The sequence below is a fragment of the Triticum urartu genome, chromosome 2A, assembly GCF_056163025.1.
Source record: "Triticum urartu cultivar PI428250 chromosome 2A, HENAU_Tu73, whole genome shotgun sequence".
Taxonomy (NCBI): domain Eukaryota; kingdom Viridiplantae; phylum Streptophyta; class Magnoliopsida; order Poales; family Poaceae; genus Triticum; species Triticum urartu.
The window spans coordinates 747190560-747208993 of record NC_141874.1 but is presented as its reverse complement, the minus strand read 5'-3'; the positions used below and the strand labels follow the sequence as shown (position 1 = coordinate 747208993).

At 47.7% G+C, this 18434-nt stretch overlaps 2 protein-coding genes and 1 pseudogene across 2 annotated transcripts; 2 read left to right on the top strand and 1 right to left on the bottom strand.

The window, feature by feature from the left end:
- Positions 1–364: 364 nt before the first annotated feature.
- On the bottom strand, positions 365–4542 carry LOC125540317 (pyruvate kinase, cytosolic isozyme). The gene is made up of 3 exons (XM_048703925.2): positions 4102–4542; positions 2311–2772; positions 365–1540 (listed from the first exon to the last, which is right to left on the bottom strand). The coding sequence occupies exons 1-3, from the start codon at positions 4369–4371 to the stop codon at positions 728–730; spliced, it is 1545 nt and encodes a 514-aa protein (XP_048559882.1). The 5' UTR covers positions 4372–4542; the 3' UTR covers positions 365–727.
- A 7944-nt stretch (positions 4543–12486) lies between these two features.
- LOC125534523 (uncharacterized) lies at positions 12487–13690 on the top strand. The gene has a single exon (XM_048697725.2). It carries the CDS (start codon positions 12591–12593, stop codon positions 13347–13349), a length of 759 nt encoding a protein of 252 aa, XP_048553682.1. The 5' UTR covers positions 12487–12590; the 3' UTR covers positions 13350–13690.
- An 893-nt stretch (positions 13691–14583) lies between these two features.
- LOC147987643 (uncharacterized) lies at positions 14584–17783 on the top strand (annotated as a pseudogene).
- Positions 17784–18434: the final 651 nt, after the last annotated feature.

Below are 18434 nucleotides of genomic sequence, written 5' to 3'. Positions count from 1 at the left end.
AGAGACATTCAGCACCGGGCTGGTTGTTCTGCTCTGCTCCATGGACCATGGGCCTCCTCTGTCTTTTGTTCTGCTCTGCGGACTGGAAGCAAAGAAAGCGCTATGCTGCGGTTGCTTGGATGGAAGCAGACAAGGTTGATGTTGCAGCAGCTTGTGTCCATCATCGGCATCGCTGTTGTTTGGTGTCTCCAGTTGAGTGGCTCGTCCTATCTCTTGTGTGAGAATGTATCATCAGTTCCCAATCAAATTTCCCTGGAGAAATCAAATTACCTCAGATGATTTCGAAAGATAGCATCCTCACAGCGAATAATTCTTTCTTTGAGAGACTGCGATGGAGATGCGCAACTGTCCTTGAGCTTCCGACTCGACGATGCCAAAATCTTATTATCACCACATGTATCGACATCACTACCAAACCAGTACTTGAGAGTTCAGAGTACAACAAGCAGCAGCAGCAACTAATAATAATTAGAGAAAAATTTGTGCAGGCATGACACCTGCCAAACACCATACTACAGGTAATAAAAGAGCTCTATATAACGGAGTCCTCTCCCTCCTAATTTACCAGCTCGGATCGGATCTATGCAACAAACTGCAATACTGACGGTACGGCGATTAATCAGTTCGTCTCCAGGAGAAAGACCAGAGAGGAACAAGGGAGACCCGGGTCTCGCCACGGCAGCAAGGACCGGGGCGGCGCTCGGGTCACCATGCCCGGCAATGGCGGTCACTTGACGGTGCAGATCTTGATGACGGAGGCCATGCCGATGCGGTGCAGGACGACTACGGCGTCGCCGGCCTTGCAGAGCTGCTTCTTCACGGCCGACTTGAGCGCCGCCTGGAGGATCTCCTCCGTCGACTCCGAGTCGGTGGCCTTGGCGGAGCCCTCGGCGAGGAGCGGGATCAGGCCCCTGTAGATCAGGCTGTGCCTGGCCGGGCCCTCGGAGCTGACGGTCCAGTCGAACGAGTCGGTTGTCAGCACTGGGACAACCACCGAGAGGATCGGGACCCTGGGGCGGTACTTGGCCACCAGCTTCGCAGTGGTGCCACCACGGGTCAGGACGACGATCAGAGTGGCCCTGGCCTTGTTGGCGGTCCGCACGGCGGAAGACGCAAGGGACTCCAGCGGGCTCATCGGGAGGGGCGCGGCCTTGATCATCTCCTTGAAGACGGCGTCGTTGTCCAGGGAAGACTCTGCCTCCACGCAGATGCGAGCCATGATCTTCACAGCCACCTCAGGGTATGCTCCAGCAGCGCTTTCACCACTGAGCATGACACAGTCGGTTCCATCAAGCACCGCATTTGCGACGTCAGTAGCCTCGGCACGGGTTGGCCTCGGGGACTTGATCATTGACTCAAGCATCTGGGTCGCTGTGACAACAGGCTTGCCAGCAAGGTTGCACTTGTAAATCATCATTTTTTGGGCCAGGAATATCTTCTCAACTGGAATCTCCATTCCAAGATCACCTCTGGCAACCATAAAGGCATCGGTTTCCCTCAGAATGTCATCAAAGTTCACAATGCCCTCCTGGTTTTCAACCTACAGATTCAAGAAAGAAGTCAGATACATAAGAACATAACTAACATGGTCAGAAGCAAGCATGCATGTATATATACACAGTAGATAATTTTCTAAACATGGTTGTTAAACAACAAAGCCAAGTAGTCGGAACAATTTCACAATTACAGGGAAAAAACCTTGTCAGGGGAGATGAAGGAAAGAAGAGGCAAAACTTGCTCATCCAACTGACCCAAGGTTTAACAAAATGTGCTTATTAAGGATAGCACGAAGAGAACAAACTGTGTATTTTTGCCTAATGTCTTTAAAAACAGGAGCAGGTGTGGAACATGCCACAGGGAAGAGCCAAAGAATTCATGGGTTCCAGGATTGAGAATTCCAGTATGTATTAACAAAAAGCTCGACTGCAAAACAGTTTGGCAGCTTAATATGTAAAAAACAAACATCACCTATGGTTGCCCTGGTACTTAACAAAAAGCTGAGAGTAAATTCAATTGTGTATTTTTGCCTAATACAGCATAGAATAGACTACAGTGTTTTTACAAACAGGAGCACATGTGGAACAGAGCATATCCAGTGTGTATTAAGTATTAACAAAAAGCTTGACTGCAAAACAGTTAGGCAGCTCAACCTCAATGTATAAGAAATAAACATCATCTGTGGTTGCCCTGGTACTTAACTAACATGCAGATACATTTCATCATTGCAGAGAATATCAAAGAGTTTAGCAAGCACAGGGAAATGCACACTAAGAAAACACATAAAATAGCTGAGAGTAACAACATACAAACCTTTGACATTAACTTGATGCGCTTTGCATGCTGTCCAAGAAGCTGCCTGACGGTCACCAAATCTGATCCTTTGCGGACAAACGACAAAGCAATCATGTCAATGTCATTAGGCACACCCCATTCCAAAATGTCCTCCTTATCCTTCTCCGTTAGTGTAGGAAGGTCCACGACAATTCCTGGCAGATTACAATTCTTCCTCTCTCCAAGCATTGCAGTGTTCTCACACCTACATCTGACAGTTCCAGCTGCTGGGTCGCAAGAGAGAACAGCCAAGGAGATGGTACCATCAGCACATAGTATGACATGCCCAGGCTTCACATCCTGAGGAAGTTTCTTGTAACTCATGGAGATCGTGTTCGTGTCGCCCTTGATATCATAGTCGGTGGAAACAGTGATTTCTTGACCCTTTGTCAGTTTGATTGGTTTACCATCCTTCAAAAATCCAGTACGAATCTCAGGTCCCTGCAGTAATGAAGAAAATACTCAGTACAGATCATCATATAATGCCCTCAAATACCTACTAACAAGACCCAAACAGAATGTAGGCCACAGATTACACATCATATGAAACGGTCTTCCCTTTTTGCAAAAAACAGTATATAAAATGGTCACCAAAAGAAAACACTGCAATAAAAGCAACTGATTGCAAGGACCGGTCTCATTGAGCTTACTGAAGTACTCCTCCCGTTCACTATTATAAGATGTTCAACTAACTTTTATCTAGAATAAATCGGATGTATGTGGAAACGTTTTAGTGTATTTGTTCACTCATTTCAGTCTGTGTGTAGTCCATATTGAAATATCCAAAAAAAACATCTTATAATAGTGATCGGAGGGAGTATAAGAAATAAAACCATTAAATTTAAACATGTGATCCGTGAAGATAAGCACCACAAGATGAAGAGCTAGTTATATAAAAGAGATGAAGCATTAAGCCATTATTGTGTAATAAACAACTACTGGAGCAAGTTTTGTTACTACCAAATAGAACCTCTCTGTAAGTGTATCAATTGCTTCCTTCTATTTGTGCGCATGAACAAAAGCTCCTATGAGAACCAGCAATATCGTAACACCAAGATCTGGAATAAGCAGCCACCAAACCGTCCTTAAAATATATTTACAAGTAATGTCTGGTCAGTAAAACCAGTAGTGGACAAAGTAACTGAACAACATGCCGACAATATGCAAAACTTGTGTTAACTACCATGATGTATTCTAAATACAGCAGGTCGTTCGGAGCCGGGTCTTACGGCACAACCGTCTCCAGCACTGAGCAATCAGCTGCGCGGCGGCCGCTGATGATGGCGGCGGGATCTGTAGGCCGACGACAAAACGACACAACGCAACACGGATGCCGTTGCGCAGGCCACGCTACATGCCATCCCATGATATATCGATTCCATTTCACCAGCATCGCAAATGTCCACCAGCCCAATCAATCCTAGATCCAACCTTCGACGACAAGGCAGAGCCCTGAGGCCAATCTAACCAACCACACATGTACGTACGTGCCATTAAATGTAGCCCCCCAAAAAGTCAAAACCACCAAAGCTGCAATCCTAATCCGACCACGCTGACACGCGGTTGCCTCCAGATCACCCCCAATCGAACTCCCGATCGACAGATCAGTAGATCGGAGGAGACCACGCCTCCCACCCTCGAACCAAAACCTACAGATGCCACCCCGCAAAACGGCCCGATCCGGTGAACCGAGGCCGCGCCAGCGGCGGGGCAGGGCGGCGGGGCGGGGGAGGGGAGATCGAGACGGGGGAGGGGGAGGGATGGTAGTACCTTGGTGTCGAGCATGACGGCGCAGAGGATGCCGGTGTTGTGCATGGCCTGGCGGAGGGCGTCGAGGGTCTCCTTGTGGTACTCGTGGGTGCCGTGGGAGAAGTTGAAGCGCGCGACGTTCATGCCGGCGCGGAGCAGCTTCTCGAGCATGGGCACGGAGCGGGAGGCCGGGCCGAGCGTGCACACCAGCTTGGTCCGCGGGGTGCGGGCGTCCGCCGCCGCGTCCCGCTCCAGGTCCGCCAGCACCGCCGCCATGTCGATGTTGGCCATCGCGCGCTACCGATCCGGGGGAGACGAGGGTGGGGTGGGGGAGAGTGGGATGGCGATGAGATTTGGATTTGGGGCGGATGGATGGATGTTTTATAGGAATGGGAGTGGGGGATTTCGGGGGCCGATTCGGTGGGCGAAGGGGCGGAGGGAGGAGGAAGACGGGATTGTGGACACGTGGTTTGGCCGCCGAGTGGAGAGGTGGACGCGGCCGCTCTCCGCCACCACTGCTTCGCCCCGTTACCGTCAGCCGTTTTCCACGTCTTCTTCTTGGGGAAGAAGTTGTAGATGAAAATTCTCTAGTCTAGCATTTAAAATCGTATATGTTGGAAATAAAAGAAATAAATAGATTTTTGACAGGGGACAAATAAATAGATTTTTTTGTTTTTAAATAAATAGATTTCTAGTGGGTGGTAAACATAAATAATTTTGAGTACTTGTATCTTAGTCACCCGACTCTCGTGTCGTCTGCCCTAGGCGACCCAAGAGACCTAGCCGCCACCCTTGGATCTCTCCCTCGCCGCCGGCCTTTGTCATGGCGGAGGCGGGCACGCACCAAAGGCTCGGGACCCTATAGATGCTCGTCGTGCGCTCTTTGTTGCCGGCTGGTGGATAGCTCGGTCTCTAGCCCCGTCAAATGTGGGTCGGGTTGCGATCCGTCTTCCTAACGCTGAGACATGTGTTCATGGCACGCTGTAGTTTTGGTGGGACTGACATGTTGTGTGTCGCTCAGATCCGACGCAAACATGGCTTCGACGGCTTGCGTTGGACCTGGCTTGTGATGCCCGGTATGAACTCTGTGGTTGCAGGTGATGCTGGCAGGATGATGGTGAGTGGTCCTAGTTTTTCCTACCTTTGGTGCAGGTTCATGAGGTGTGCTCGTTGCTCTCGCCATTCGACCTGTTTCACATAAGAGCCTGTTGCTCTCATCTAAAGTCGGTTTAGCGAGTCTGCGATCCTCTTTGGATCGCCTTGTTCCCTTTCGACACCCCTCCCCCTCCTTGAGAGGTGTTGTCGGGTGGCAATCAGATGGCCAAGTCTTAGCGCTCGCTAACCTTGCTTGCTCAGATGAAGATGGAAGTAGACGTCCTCCTTCGTGTCGTTTGCAATCAAGGACGGCGGGACCTTGCTTGCATAGCGGTACGTAGAAGATTTTGGCACCTGCAAGGATTTAAACACTGAAACACTAAAAGTCTGATATCAGATTTTTTTAGGGATGGCAAAAATCTGGAATTTTTTAGGCAATCTATATTGACGCGATGATAGCAAATTTAGTTTACAAGCACAATAATTTCTTACAAAAAAAATATAAAGTGGGACGGATTTGTTGTACTCGGCTCGAAGAACATAATTTTCCATGAAAAACTTTTGATTTGCCGTGGTCAAAAATCCGGCATCAGGTTTATAGTTGAGTCCTAATTTTCTAAGTCACAAAAATTCACATTATTGATGTAATGTACGGTCAAAGTTGAATGGAGGGAGTGGGAAATAGAGAGAGAAAACAGAAGGCCTTGTTTGAACGAAGTCGGTTTAAAAAGACTTAATAACGACAGACGAATTAACCAGCGCCACTCGGACTGGGAGCACGGGCGCTGATGGGGAAGCATGTGCCTGGCCGGGGCACTCTCAGGTGGGGGCCATTCGAGATCTCGAGGGCGGATCATTCGTCCCCACGCGATGGCATATGCCGCCCGTGCCGGTGGGCGCAGGCAGGGCGGAAGGCAAAACCAGCGAGCGGCGCGACGCCCGTCAAAAACCGGGGACCCGCCCGAGCGAATAGCCGAGCCTCGGTACCACTTTCGCTTTCACTCCTCCGTTTCGAAAAAAACTTTCGCTTTCACTTTCCGCCGGTCGAGTGCACCGGCCGCTCTGGCGTCCGACGGACAGTGTGTCGGGTCGGGTTGGGTCAACCAACCCATGCGCATGTCACCGCGGAAAGCGCATGGAATTTGTTTCATTTAATCGGGCGGAAGGAACTTTGCGATTCAATTTTGACTTGCAGTTTTCTTTCTTTCTTTCTTTTCTATAAAGAAGAGAAGAGGGTTCTTTCTTTGACCATCTCCATCTCCATCCGTGTCACGGGCAGTAGTAGAGTTTTACAACGGTCCTTATTCTTCAGAAAACCATGGAACAATATACTAGTGTGGCAGCGCCATACCCCATAGGAGAGATCGAACACTTTTTTAAAGGGAAATCGATGTGAGAGATAGAACACTGTTGTGTTTTAGAGTGTACAATAGTTGTCTTTTTTTTAGAGTTTTCAACAAGTTCGCCCGGGTTCCTACGCATGTGGAACGGCTGAGATGATCGGCTGAACACGATTAGGCTTGGATTGTTCCGGTGATGCTCAAGGCGCATTACACGGGCGTAAACAGCCGTGACATCATTCATGAGTCAACGATCGATGGAGCTGAGAGTCTGATCTACCCACACAGATTCTTCAAACAGGCCCGTGAGTACGCTTCATAGCGGAGCAAGATTGCAAGTATGAGGAGATGATTGAGTAAACCAGACTAATTATGTAATGTTGTCTTGGTGGTAGGCAAGGAAAACCGGTGGCTTTTGAGCAACACGTGCTAATGTTTTAACTATATGCTTATTAGGTGTGATTATGTGTATGTGTATGACGCTTATGCAAGTGTTTGAAGATGTCCTTTGAGTGTGAATGGACCCTGTCTCAATGCATTCCTCATATAGTGTCTCATATAGCTTGCCTGCCTTCTTTTTTTGTCGTTGGCTTTTGTGTCACGGGCGCAATGGGTCAACGATAAGTATGAGTAAACGTATCCTTTATATAGCCACTGATACAAACATAATTGGATTGGTCTTCCTTTTGCTTCTGTTATGCTAAATGGGGTGTCCTGTCGTTCCACGACCTCTTACCATCGTGTCCTCTTGGATGAAGGGCGTGTTTTGGGACGTGAGCCCAGTCTTTGAACGATGTGGTCTGGCCAAACGACGCGCTCTGTCGTGGCCGTTCGTACTCATTGTTAGGAAATCGTTAACTGGCAACTGCTTGGTTGGCTGGCAAGTAAAGGATTAATAGGCTAATCAACAAGTTAATCATCCATTTGATCAATTAATCGGCTAATTTATCAGTTTATCGGCTATTCGGTGTCCCTATGAATAGGGATTAATCGACAAGTTAAATGATTAATAGAACGAATTCTTGAACATGCCTGTACTTTGAGGGCGTGTTTTCGGATGTGAGCCTGGTCTTTGAACGATGTGGTATCACCGGATGGTGTGTTCTACCATGTCTACCGTACTTCGAGCATTGTTGTCTGGCTGGACTGCACAAATGTTCTACCATTGACGTCTTTTCCCATGTCTGCCCCACCTTTGACCCTTGCAGCCTGGCCGGATGGTGTGTATGTTGCATGTGCTCAATGATCACACTCTTCCCTGGCCCATCAATCGTCTGGTTTCTTTCTGCTCGTGTGGTTCCGAGAGGGGACGCCCGTGGTTCTAATGGTTCAGGTCATTTGTCATAGGGGGTACGGCCAGGTTTCATGTGAACATGACTCATATATCGTTGAGAGAAAGACATGGGCAATGATCGCCATTTTTCTTTCATTGGTACAAACGCGATACGAACATAATCACTTGCAGGAAAATTCCGACAAGCATCATTAAATAGTTCGCCCGAGTTCTCGGCTGCAGCCGGTATGACCACAGGAGCATGATGGGCTCGTCCCGGAGCGGACGACACTTGAGGCTCAACCAAGGTTGTGCTCGCTGCTTGCACGCAGGACGGTGGAGGCCAGAAGCTCAGCCTTGGCGGACAACGACGGACTGGAAGTAGCACAGGAGAGCAGTGGAGCGGGAGTACAGTGCGAGGTGGGGGATGGGGGAGGCTAGAAGCATGGCTAGGACTGAGCACGACAAACGGCGGAGGACATTTGTGCTCTAAGGCAACTCGACTGTTGTGTCTGCTCATCTGGGTGCGTCCATGTTAGATCAGTGCATCGTGCGTGCGTGCAAGACGACGTTCTCCTGTTCGAAGATTGAAAGGGCATTGTGAGTGTGAGATGGGCTAAACCTTGGCCCAAATTGAAATCTGTATAGGTAATAAGCCTTGTAAAAACACCACGTGCCGAGCCTGGCCCTGGGTGTCCGAGGCCAGCTCCGCCCCAGCTCAAATGTCTGTGGATATGCTCAGACGTGTCCACGGACAGCCAGCCACACAGAGGCCCCTGATTTTTGAACCGTGGGGTTGTGGGCTGGTGTGAGTGATAATGGGTCAGTCGGATCAAGAGGAGAAAGATATAAGGCCTTCTTTGGTTTATAGGATAGGAAAATTATAGAAATAGAGAAGTCATAGAAATGAAATGACATGCATCTCAAATCCTATGAATAGGAATAGAAAAGATATTCTTTGTTTCACCTCATAGGATTTTTTTCATTGAGTCTAAATTAATATTTATTTTCCTATGAAATGTGAAGGATAGGAAGCTTTTCTTCATACGAATAGAATTCCATTTCTATAAATCAAAGAGCTTTATAAAAAAAAAATTTAAAAAAATTCTACCCTATAAAATTCCTTCAAATCAAAGGAGGCCTAAGTTGGAAGATGTGATCTGACTAAGAGTGGCCCTCATGGACCATCGACTCCCATATTCGGCCCCTAGATTTGGAGCAAGAGTTCTGTTCAAAAAAAAAAGATTTGGAGCAAGAGTGGAGGATTTCACATGTTCGATACAGAAGTAAACAAATGAGGTATAGCGTTGGAGTCCACCTTTTCTAAAAAAAAATAGCGTTGGAGTCCTAAAAGTGTCAAGCATCTATTTACGTTTGAGGAAAATTTTATTTGACACATTAAATGTCATTTTTCTTTTGAGAATCTACTTTTTTAGAAAAGGAGGATGATCACCGACCTCTGTATCTGAGAGATGCATACAGCTACTTTATTGATTATTCTCGAGGACCTTACAAAATATTACAACAATATGCTTGAATCCGCCATCTTGGCAACATATGCCAGTACTTCTATCCATATGATGACGGGGTGCTAGCTGGGCCAAATACCTAGAACACTCACCTAAGCCTATCATCAAAAGCCAGAAAACCCAGTCGAACCACATACCGGGTCTGGGGCATAAACTGGTCCCACGCAATCACATATGTCGTCGCCGTCATCTTCCACAAGTCCGTCTTCAGAGCAGATATTGAGGCTTCTATCTTGTCAGGCCACGCTGCTATCGACGCCACCATGACGCCAGACAACTACCTCCTCCTGCGCGTGTCCATCACCGCGCATCGGGCGCCGAGTCTCCACTGCGCCACGCCGCCGAGATCCATCGTCATCAATGTGTAGGATGAAGCACCGCTCCACCGAAAAAACCCCGCCCACTTGTCCCTCAATCCCGTGTACGCCTCCAAGAATGACGCCCCCAACGACACCAACGCGCCGCCGTCATCTGATCTATTGATCTAGGGTTCCCCCGGAGGTAGCGGATAGAGGTCTGGAGCTTCTCCACGGTGATGCCTTCAAGAAGGTAATGACACAAAAGAGTGCCGCCAACGCCGGTCTTGGCATCAAGCCGAGAACGAGATTTCACCCGGATCCGCTCGAAAAACCTCCATCAAGCATCGTGTACATGGGTCGTCGCCAGTATGAGCCGCCGCACATCAAGCAGGCCGCACCGGCCAGATCCGATCTGTCTGAAGGGCAAACCATGCATGGCGCCGACCCAACCACCAGGCCCTCCATGCCGCCACCGCCGATTCGAGGTCAGATGATCCGCCGCCGCCGAACGCAGCCAAGGCCGTTGCCCGAAGTAGGGCCGGCCGCTGCACCCGCCACCATCGCCGCCCTCGGCCGAGGCGGCCGCCGCGCCGCCGCCGGTCAAAGCAGGCCCGCCACGCCACCAAGGCCAGATCGGCCGTGCCATCAGACACCGCGGGGCTCCGCATCGCCCCCATGGCGCAGGAGAGAGGGAAGGCCCCCGCCACAGCCGTCAGCCTCCGGGCTATAGGCCGGCGGCGTCCTTCGGCTGCGGCGGAAGAAGGGATGGACAGACGGGGAGCCCCCGGCGGCTAGGGTTGAGATCCCGCCCGAGTCGCCTGAGCGGGGGCGACACGGGGGGTGGGGGGCGAATAAAATAAAGTATAGGACGTCTCCAATTTTGAGAATGTAGTATTAAAAGTCAATATGTCGGCGTTTCGCAAAAACAAAGCGAAGTGAGACGGGCCGGTGCAAAGGTACGTAGTAAAAGCGTCCAGATTTTGCGAGCATTTCCCTTTTAAGTTTTCTTTACCGGTTTTTGGAAGTAGTCCATCCATGCGCCCGCCCGCCCCTCGTTCTGGACCCCTGCACCGGCCGCTTCGGCCCGCCTTGGCGACGGTCGTCGGACGGAGAGTGGGCTGCATATCCCTTGGTCGGGTCAACCAGTCCATGCGCATGTCACTGCGGAAAGCGCAGGGAATGGTTAAGTTTAATCGGGCGGAAGGAACCTTGCGATTCAATTTTGCCTCCCAATTTCTAAAGAGAAGAAAGGTTCTGTCTTTGACTATCTCCATCCGCGTCACGGGCAGAGGAGTTTCACAACGGTCAATTATAACTACTGCTGCATTTGAACATTTTTTAGCTAAACTGAAACTATATATGCGGCTATTTGAGCATACGCAGTTAAAAAATATAGAGACGGATGTTGGTGGATAACTTTGGAAAAAAAATAAAAACGGATGTATGTGGATAACTTTGGATGGCCGATTCCTACGTCCGTGTCTGCTAATTGGCCACCTATCCGCAGACGAATGTAGTGTTTGCTATGCGGGTTAGAATTGAAGATGCCCTAAATATTACTTTGTTAAGGCATCTCCAACGTTAATCCTAAAATGTCTCTGTAGATAGCCAGCTGAGCGGAGGCCCTCCAACGGTATCTCTAATCTTTCAACTATGGGTGATGGGCTCATCTGAGTGATAATGGGGCAGCCAAACAGATGAGTGGGCTATGCGGACCATCCTATCCTGATTCCCATATTCCACCCCTCGATTTGGAGACAGAGTTGAGCAGATTTCCGATCCGAACCATAAACAAATGAGGTATAACGTTGGAGCCCTAAAAGTGTTTGGTCCGTCCAATCTGAAACATATAGTATAAGTGTAAAATTAACATCTACGTTGAAGGCGAGTTTTATCTGACACATTCAGCGTCAAAATGCCGGCATTTCGCATAAACGAAGCAAAGTGAATGCTCTGGTGGGCCGACCCACTTTAGAAAGGGCATACATGCAAATTAATAATATCTTCTGTCTAAAAAAAGTTAAGCATTCAGGTTTTGCAATATTCCTCTTTTAAGTTTGCCTTATCGGTTTTAGGAAGGAGAAGGTTCCTGTCTGGTTTTCTTCTTTTTTTCTTTTTTCTTTACTCAGCTTTGTGGGCTTCTATTTTCTTTTTTTATTCTAACAATATTTAATAATGTTCCACTTTTAAAACATTCAGAAAATTGAAAGAAGTTCAGAATACTACAAAATTAGGTCTAAGGAATAAAAAAAGAAAAACGTATTTGTACAAAATTTTCCATTTTTTGGATTTTTTTAAATGTTTGCCCTGAAACGTGTTAGTAATTGTTTTACAGAAATTTCAAAATATTAAAAATTATTTAAAAAAAGTTCACCAAGGCTTTTAAAAAATGTTCCCAAATTTTAGAAAAATATTTACTTTTTTAAAAACACAATCAATTCACGTTTTTAATATAGTAAACCAAAAGAAAACCCAAAAACCCAAAGGAAAACAGGAAAAACGAAAATACCAGCAGCAGGGGCTAAACGCCCCCCCTTGGAGCGTGGTCTCCCTCTTTTACGGACCTCTTGTTCATCATGTCTTGCCTAGGCCCGATCGTCGTCAACAGGAAGGCATACATGACGGACTCATCCTTTTCCCTCCTTCCTGAGGCTGCATGCAGCAAGTTGGTTCATCGTCGGTGCATGCCTGACCGTGCCCATGCATCCACTCACGACGCACGCACGCGCCCCGCGCCTGGCACCGGCGCGCGGGGAAGGAGGTAGTTGCGCCACGCCATGGTCGCCGCCCGCGCGCTGCACCCCGATCGACCACATCCTCATGGCTAGCCGCGGCGGTATAAATACGACGCCGTCTCGCAGCTCACACAGCCCAACGTGCAAGCTGCGAGTAGTGGTAGCACACGCACGTACCAGCATCCAGTTCCAGCGACCGGAGCCGGCGAGACACCGAGGCGTCGGTGCAGCCAGCAGCCATGTCTCGCTCCGGAGCCCTCGCGGTGCTGTTGCTCCTGGTGCTCGCCGCCAGGGCGGCCGCGGCGATCAAGCCATTGGAGGAGCAGCCGCAGGGCGGCAAGTGGGCGGACCAGCTCACGGCGGGAGCGGCGATCACGCCATCGGAGGAGCAGCCGCAGGACGGCAAGCCGGCGGGCCACCTCACGGCGGGATCGGCGATCCAGCCATCGGAGGAGCAGCCGCAGGACGGCAAGCGGGCGGACCACGTCGCGGCGAGAGCGGCGATCACGCCATCGGAGGAGCAGCCGCAGGACGGCAAGCAGGCGGGCCACCTCACGGCGAGGGCGGCGATCCAGCCATCGGAGGAGCAGCCGCAGGGCGGCATGCGGGCGGGCCACCTCACGGCTGCCAAGGGCCTGCTGGAGGAGGAGCCCGCCGCGCGGCTGGCGTACGTCCGGACGGAGGAGAAGAAGGACAGCGAGGACGCGGCGACGATGCCGTTGGAGGGGATGAAGCCCGGCGGCGGCGTGGCGATCCAGCAGGGCGGCGACCCGGGCACGGTGCCGTCGGGGAGCGGCGAGCACGCGAAGGAGGAGAGCGGCGAGCACGGCAAGGAGGGGAGCAGCAGCACCAGCAAGGAGGGGGAGAAGTCGGCCAAGAGCTGCCTGACCAAGGAGGAGTGCCACAAGAAGCGGCTGCTGTGCGGCAAGGGCTGCACCCTCTCCGCCCACGCCAAGTGCGCCGCCAAGTGCTCCAAGTCCTGCATCGCCACCTGCTAGGCGCCCCCCGCCGCCGCCGTCGACGTACGGCCGGGTCCTTGAGCTCTACGGCGGCCGTCTTGATCATCATTAGGTTGTTTTGGTGAAGGGAATAAGGGAAGGGACACGCTGCAGCTAGCTGCATGTCTGCATGTGTGGTGTAGCGTAGCCTCTCGATATATCGTCTTCGTGTCGTCGCCGTTGGTGTAGTGTTTTGACGTGTCCCCGTGTTTGTTCGTGTGTGATTAGGGCTAATATTCGTTATGTCATTTCCATCTGTGTTTTGTTATATGTCCTTCCTGGTGAGAAATTTGGATGAAACTTGAATAAAAATTACCCCATGCATGCATGTTAACTTGTTTGCTCAATTATCAGAAAGAGGATGAGTAGCCTTCAGTCTCTCGGGTCATAAGAAAAAGCAAAGCAGAGAGAGCATGATTTTGATCTCATGTGGATAAGCCAGATAGAGCTAATGTTAACCTATGATTTAATTATAACAACCTTTTTTAACAAGAAAACGATAAGCTAATTGAGAGATGTTCTACCAGAGTGAGACGACTGACCTAGGGTGTTTGGCAAACTGAACAAGCGGAAATGCAGCATATCAAATGGTGGAAATACATCACAAACATTCACCAATCAAGAGTCAATATGTTAAAACTCTCCGCCTTTGTACATGGAGAATAGTTTTTTTGGAAAAAGTCTAAAAATAACCTTGATTTCGTTCTCCAAGTCTGAATCAAACCCTGAAGTCAGAATCCCTGAAATTGTCACCCTATCTTTTGTTATCCCCGTCTATCCCGGCCCTTTAGACGTTTGTTTGCACTGGGATTGAATATGTGGCGGAAAGAGGGTGAAATAGTTGGACTAACAGTGGGTCCTATCGTTCTCATAAATCCCAGTATCTTTTCGCTCCCTCCCCTGTTTCTGCCCCTCGACGCTTCTCCTCCCGTCCCTTCTCGCAGCGGCCATGGCGATTGTCGGTGGTTGATCTCAGGGACGGCAAGACGATCACGGCGGCCGGAGAAATCTCCTGCAATCCCCTTCCTCCTTCTGTTCCTCTTCTCATCTTTGCATTTTTTTGCCATTGATTGTCTCTGGTTAGGGTTTCTGGGCAGGAAAATGAGGTTAATTAGGGCATTGATTTGTTGGAAAACATTGGATTTACTTTTACATTTAGTCCGGAAAAGCTGTACTAGCCATTGATTTCGTCCAAAAATGTGTGGCAATGCAGGTTAGGGTTTGTGCTCTCATCATGGATGCTTGAGACAAACTGAATGTGCGGTTTAATTTCGGTGGGCAATTTGTTCGAATAGGACCTACTTTAGACTATGTTGGTGGAGATGATGGAATGTCAGAGATTGAAAGGGATAAATTATCTTTGCCAGAGATCAAAGAATTTCTTGGTGATCACATACCTTTTAAAGAAAGTATGAAGCTTTACTTCCTGATCCCTGGTAAAAAACTAGTGGATGGCCTATTATTTTTGTGTGATGATGTTGGCTGTATGAAGATGTCTGAATGCATGATTGATGGAGGAGTGGCTGAGGTCTATGTGGAGTACTTTGGGGAGCAAGATGATGAAAGTGCAAGTGATAGTGGTAGTGATTTTGAAAATGAGATGAGCAATGAGTTAGATGGAGGGAGTGATACAGAACTAGATGCAGTCATAACTGCAGAGGAAGATGTTCAGATAATTAGTGGAAATCCATCATCGTTGACTGCAACAGAAAGTATGCTTGTACCAAATGATAGTGGTGTTATAACCCAGGTTATTAGCAGCCCTACAAAGCACAATTTCAGAATGAAACAGAGGACTGAAAGTGCACAAGTTGAGATACAGAGTTTACAAATTCAGGCACAAAGTTCTCAGGTTCAGCTACATACCTCTCAGGTCATTAATCCAGGAACACATAGAGATAATGCAGCAGATCAACATACATATGAACATGAGAGTGATGACAGTGGCTTTGCAATTTCAGACAGTGAGGAAGATGATAGTGATTATGTGGCAGGAAGTGATGAGAGTGGACTGGAAGAGGAATATGTTGAGCTAAGGGAACAAGCAAGGGCTTTTAAGAAGAGAATTAGAGACTCAAAGAGATGGGCTAAGAGAAATCCATCTGGTGCCGTTCCAATAGATCTAGTGGCTAATGTGGAAGAAGTGGTAGGAGAAGACCACTTTGACTCAGATGACGAAGATTACTCATATGATGAGGACAGTGATCATGAAGGAGAATTTGTTAGGAGGAAGACTAAGTTCCCAAGGTATAACCCTAAGGTAGATATTCCACTATTCTGCTTAGGAATGGTTTTCAGGAGCAAGGATCAGATGAGAAAGGCACTAATAAAATATGGACTCCTGACATTTAGAAGTATAAACTTCATGAAGTCAGAAGAAGGGAGGATTAGGGCTAAATGTGGATGGCCTGGATGTCCCTGAACTATATATGGTGCTTATACTAGCAGGTGTTCTAGATTCCAGGTGATCACATATGAAGATCAACATGAGTGTGCACCTAACAGAGACAATCATCTTGTCACTGCAAAAGTTATCGCTAGGAGATATGAGCATATCTTAAGAGCCAACCCCACATGGAAAATTGATAGCATTAAAGCCACTGTTTTGAAAGATTTCTTTGCTGATGTATCAACTTCAAAGTGCAAGGCTGCTAAGAAGATAGTGTCAGAGAAGCTACTTGCTGGACTGAAAGATGAGTACACCAAGGTGTTTGATTACCATCTTGAACTACTTAGGAGCAATCCTAGGAGCACAATCCTTGTTGGCTTGGACCCTGAGTACATGGATCAAAATATCTTCCAAAGCTTTTATGTGTGCTTTAGTGCTATGAAACAGGGTTTTAAAGCATGCAGAAGAGTTATTGGGCTTGATGGTTGTTTTTTCAAAGGAGCATGTCAAGGTGAGTTGCTATGTGCTATTGGTAGAGATGCTAATAATCAAATGTATCTAGTAGCTTGGGCAGTAGTGGAGAAAGAAACAACCGAAACTTGGGAGTGGTTTATTGGCCTGTTGATAAAGGACTTGGATATTAATGATCAAGGTGAAGGATGGGTGTTCATATCAGATCAGCAGAAGGTATGTTGTTAATTATGATCTTTTAAATGATCATGTTGTCGAAGCATGAAACATTTGTGTTGGTTTTTTAGGTGTACTCATTTGTCTTATGTACAAATGCTAAATAAAATTCCAACTTCTGTGTAGGGCTTGATCAGTGCAATGCAAGACTACTTGCCAAAGGCACAACATAGAATGTGTGCTAGACACATCTATACTAACTGGAAAAAGAAGTTTAGAGAGCATGCTTTGCAAAAGAAATTTTGGGCAATTGCCAAGGCTGCAAACAGAGAAGACTTCATGTATAGGAAGGCCAAGTTAGCTCAAGATACACCTGAAGGTGCAAGGGACATAATGAGGACAGAGCCTAAGCATTGGGCAAGAGCATTCTTTCCTGTTGGATCCCTTTGTGACTCAGTGGATAACAATCTATGTGAGTCCTTCAATAATGCCATAGTTGAGGCCAGATTCTATCCTATCATCTCTATGCTAGAGAAAATTAGACACAAGATGACACTCAGAGTCCAAGAAAATAGAAGCAAAAGTGCAAAGTGGACATCTAGTGATATATGCCCAAACATTTTCAAGAAGCTTAAGGTGGCCATCAAAATGACTCAGTTCTGTGATGTTCCCTGGAATGGCAAGGAAGGGTTCGAGGTGAAACATGTCAGTGGCAGAGGAAGGAGCTATACAGTAAACTTGGACAAATGGACTTGCTCTTGTGGTTACTTTCAGCTGGCAGGGCTGCCTTGCTGCCATGCCATTAGTGCCATATACAAGAGTGGAAGAAACATAGCTGATTTCATTCACAAGTGCTATTCAGTTGAGCAATTTAAGAAGATATATGAGCACTGCTTGGAGCCAGCAGAAGGACAGGAGAGATGGCCCGTCTCTGACAAACCTAGACCACAAGCACCTGGGTACGTGAGTATGCCAGGTAGGCCTAGGAAGAATGACAGAAAGAGGGAAGAGGGAGAAGAACCAAAAGGAAAGAAAATGTCAAAGCATGGCACTAAAATTACTTGCAGCATGTGTGGCCACAAGGGCCACAACAAGACAGGCTGCAACAAGAATCCTGAAAAAGGGAAGAAGAAGAATGCCTTCCTGAAGAAAACTGGCAGGAAAATGAAGTCATCTGAGGTAAATACAAGTTCACTCTCTTTTTAAAATGGTTGTCCTTTTATTTTAATAATTTGTGCAATGACATGCCTATGTACTCTCATATTTTGCAACAGCAAGCAAACACTGATGCTCAGATCAGAGCAAGCCAGCAGGCTAAGAGCGGAGGAGAAGTTCAAGCACAAGCAGGAACAAGTGGAGGGAAGAGGAAGGCTACAAACAAACAGAATGTGCAAGCCAAGAAAAAATCAAAGAAATGATATGATGGACTAGTGATTTAAGTTAGCATATTAATGAACTGCTGGTTATTTCATTTTGTTGGTTACGTCACTTTGTTGGTTATGTCACTCTGGTCATGTAGTACCAGATATGTGTTGAACTAATGCATCTATGTAGAACTGAACCAGTTATGTCTTTCCAATGCAAAATATCCAGAACTAGTGATTTCGTTACTCTGGAAAAATTTACTTGTTGTCTGTGATATGTGTTTATGTATTTCCAATGCAAAAATATCCAGAAGTAGTGATTTTGTCAGTCTAGACAAATTTACCTGTTATTTATGTGATATACAGATATGTGTGTATGTCTTTCCAGTGCAAAATATCCAGAAGTAGTGATTTTGTCAGTCTGGACAAATTTACTTGTTGTTACAAAGGAGGAGATTTCCATATCCGTACTGCCTAGCTTGCCTTCCACGCCAAGTAGAGTCTCATTCGGACACGAGACGAAGTCTTCAATCTTGTATCTTCATAGTCCAACAGTCCGTCCAAAGAATATAGTCCGGCTGTCCGGAGACCCCTTAATCCAGGACTCCCTCAGTAGCCCCTGAACCAGGCTTCAATGACGATGAGTCCAGCGCGCAGTGTTGTCTTCGGCATTGCAAGACGGGTTCCTCCTTCGGATACACCACA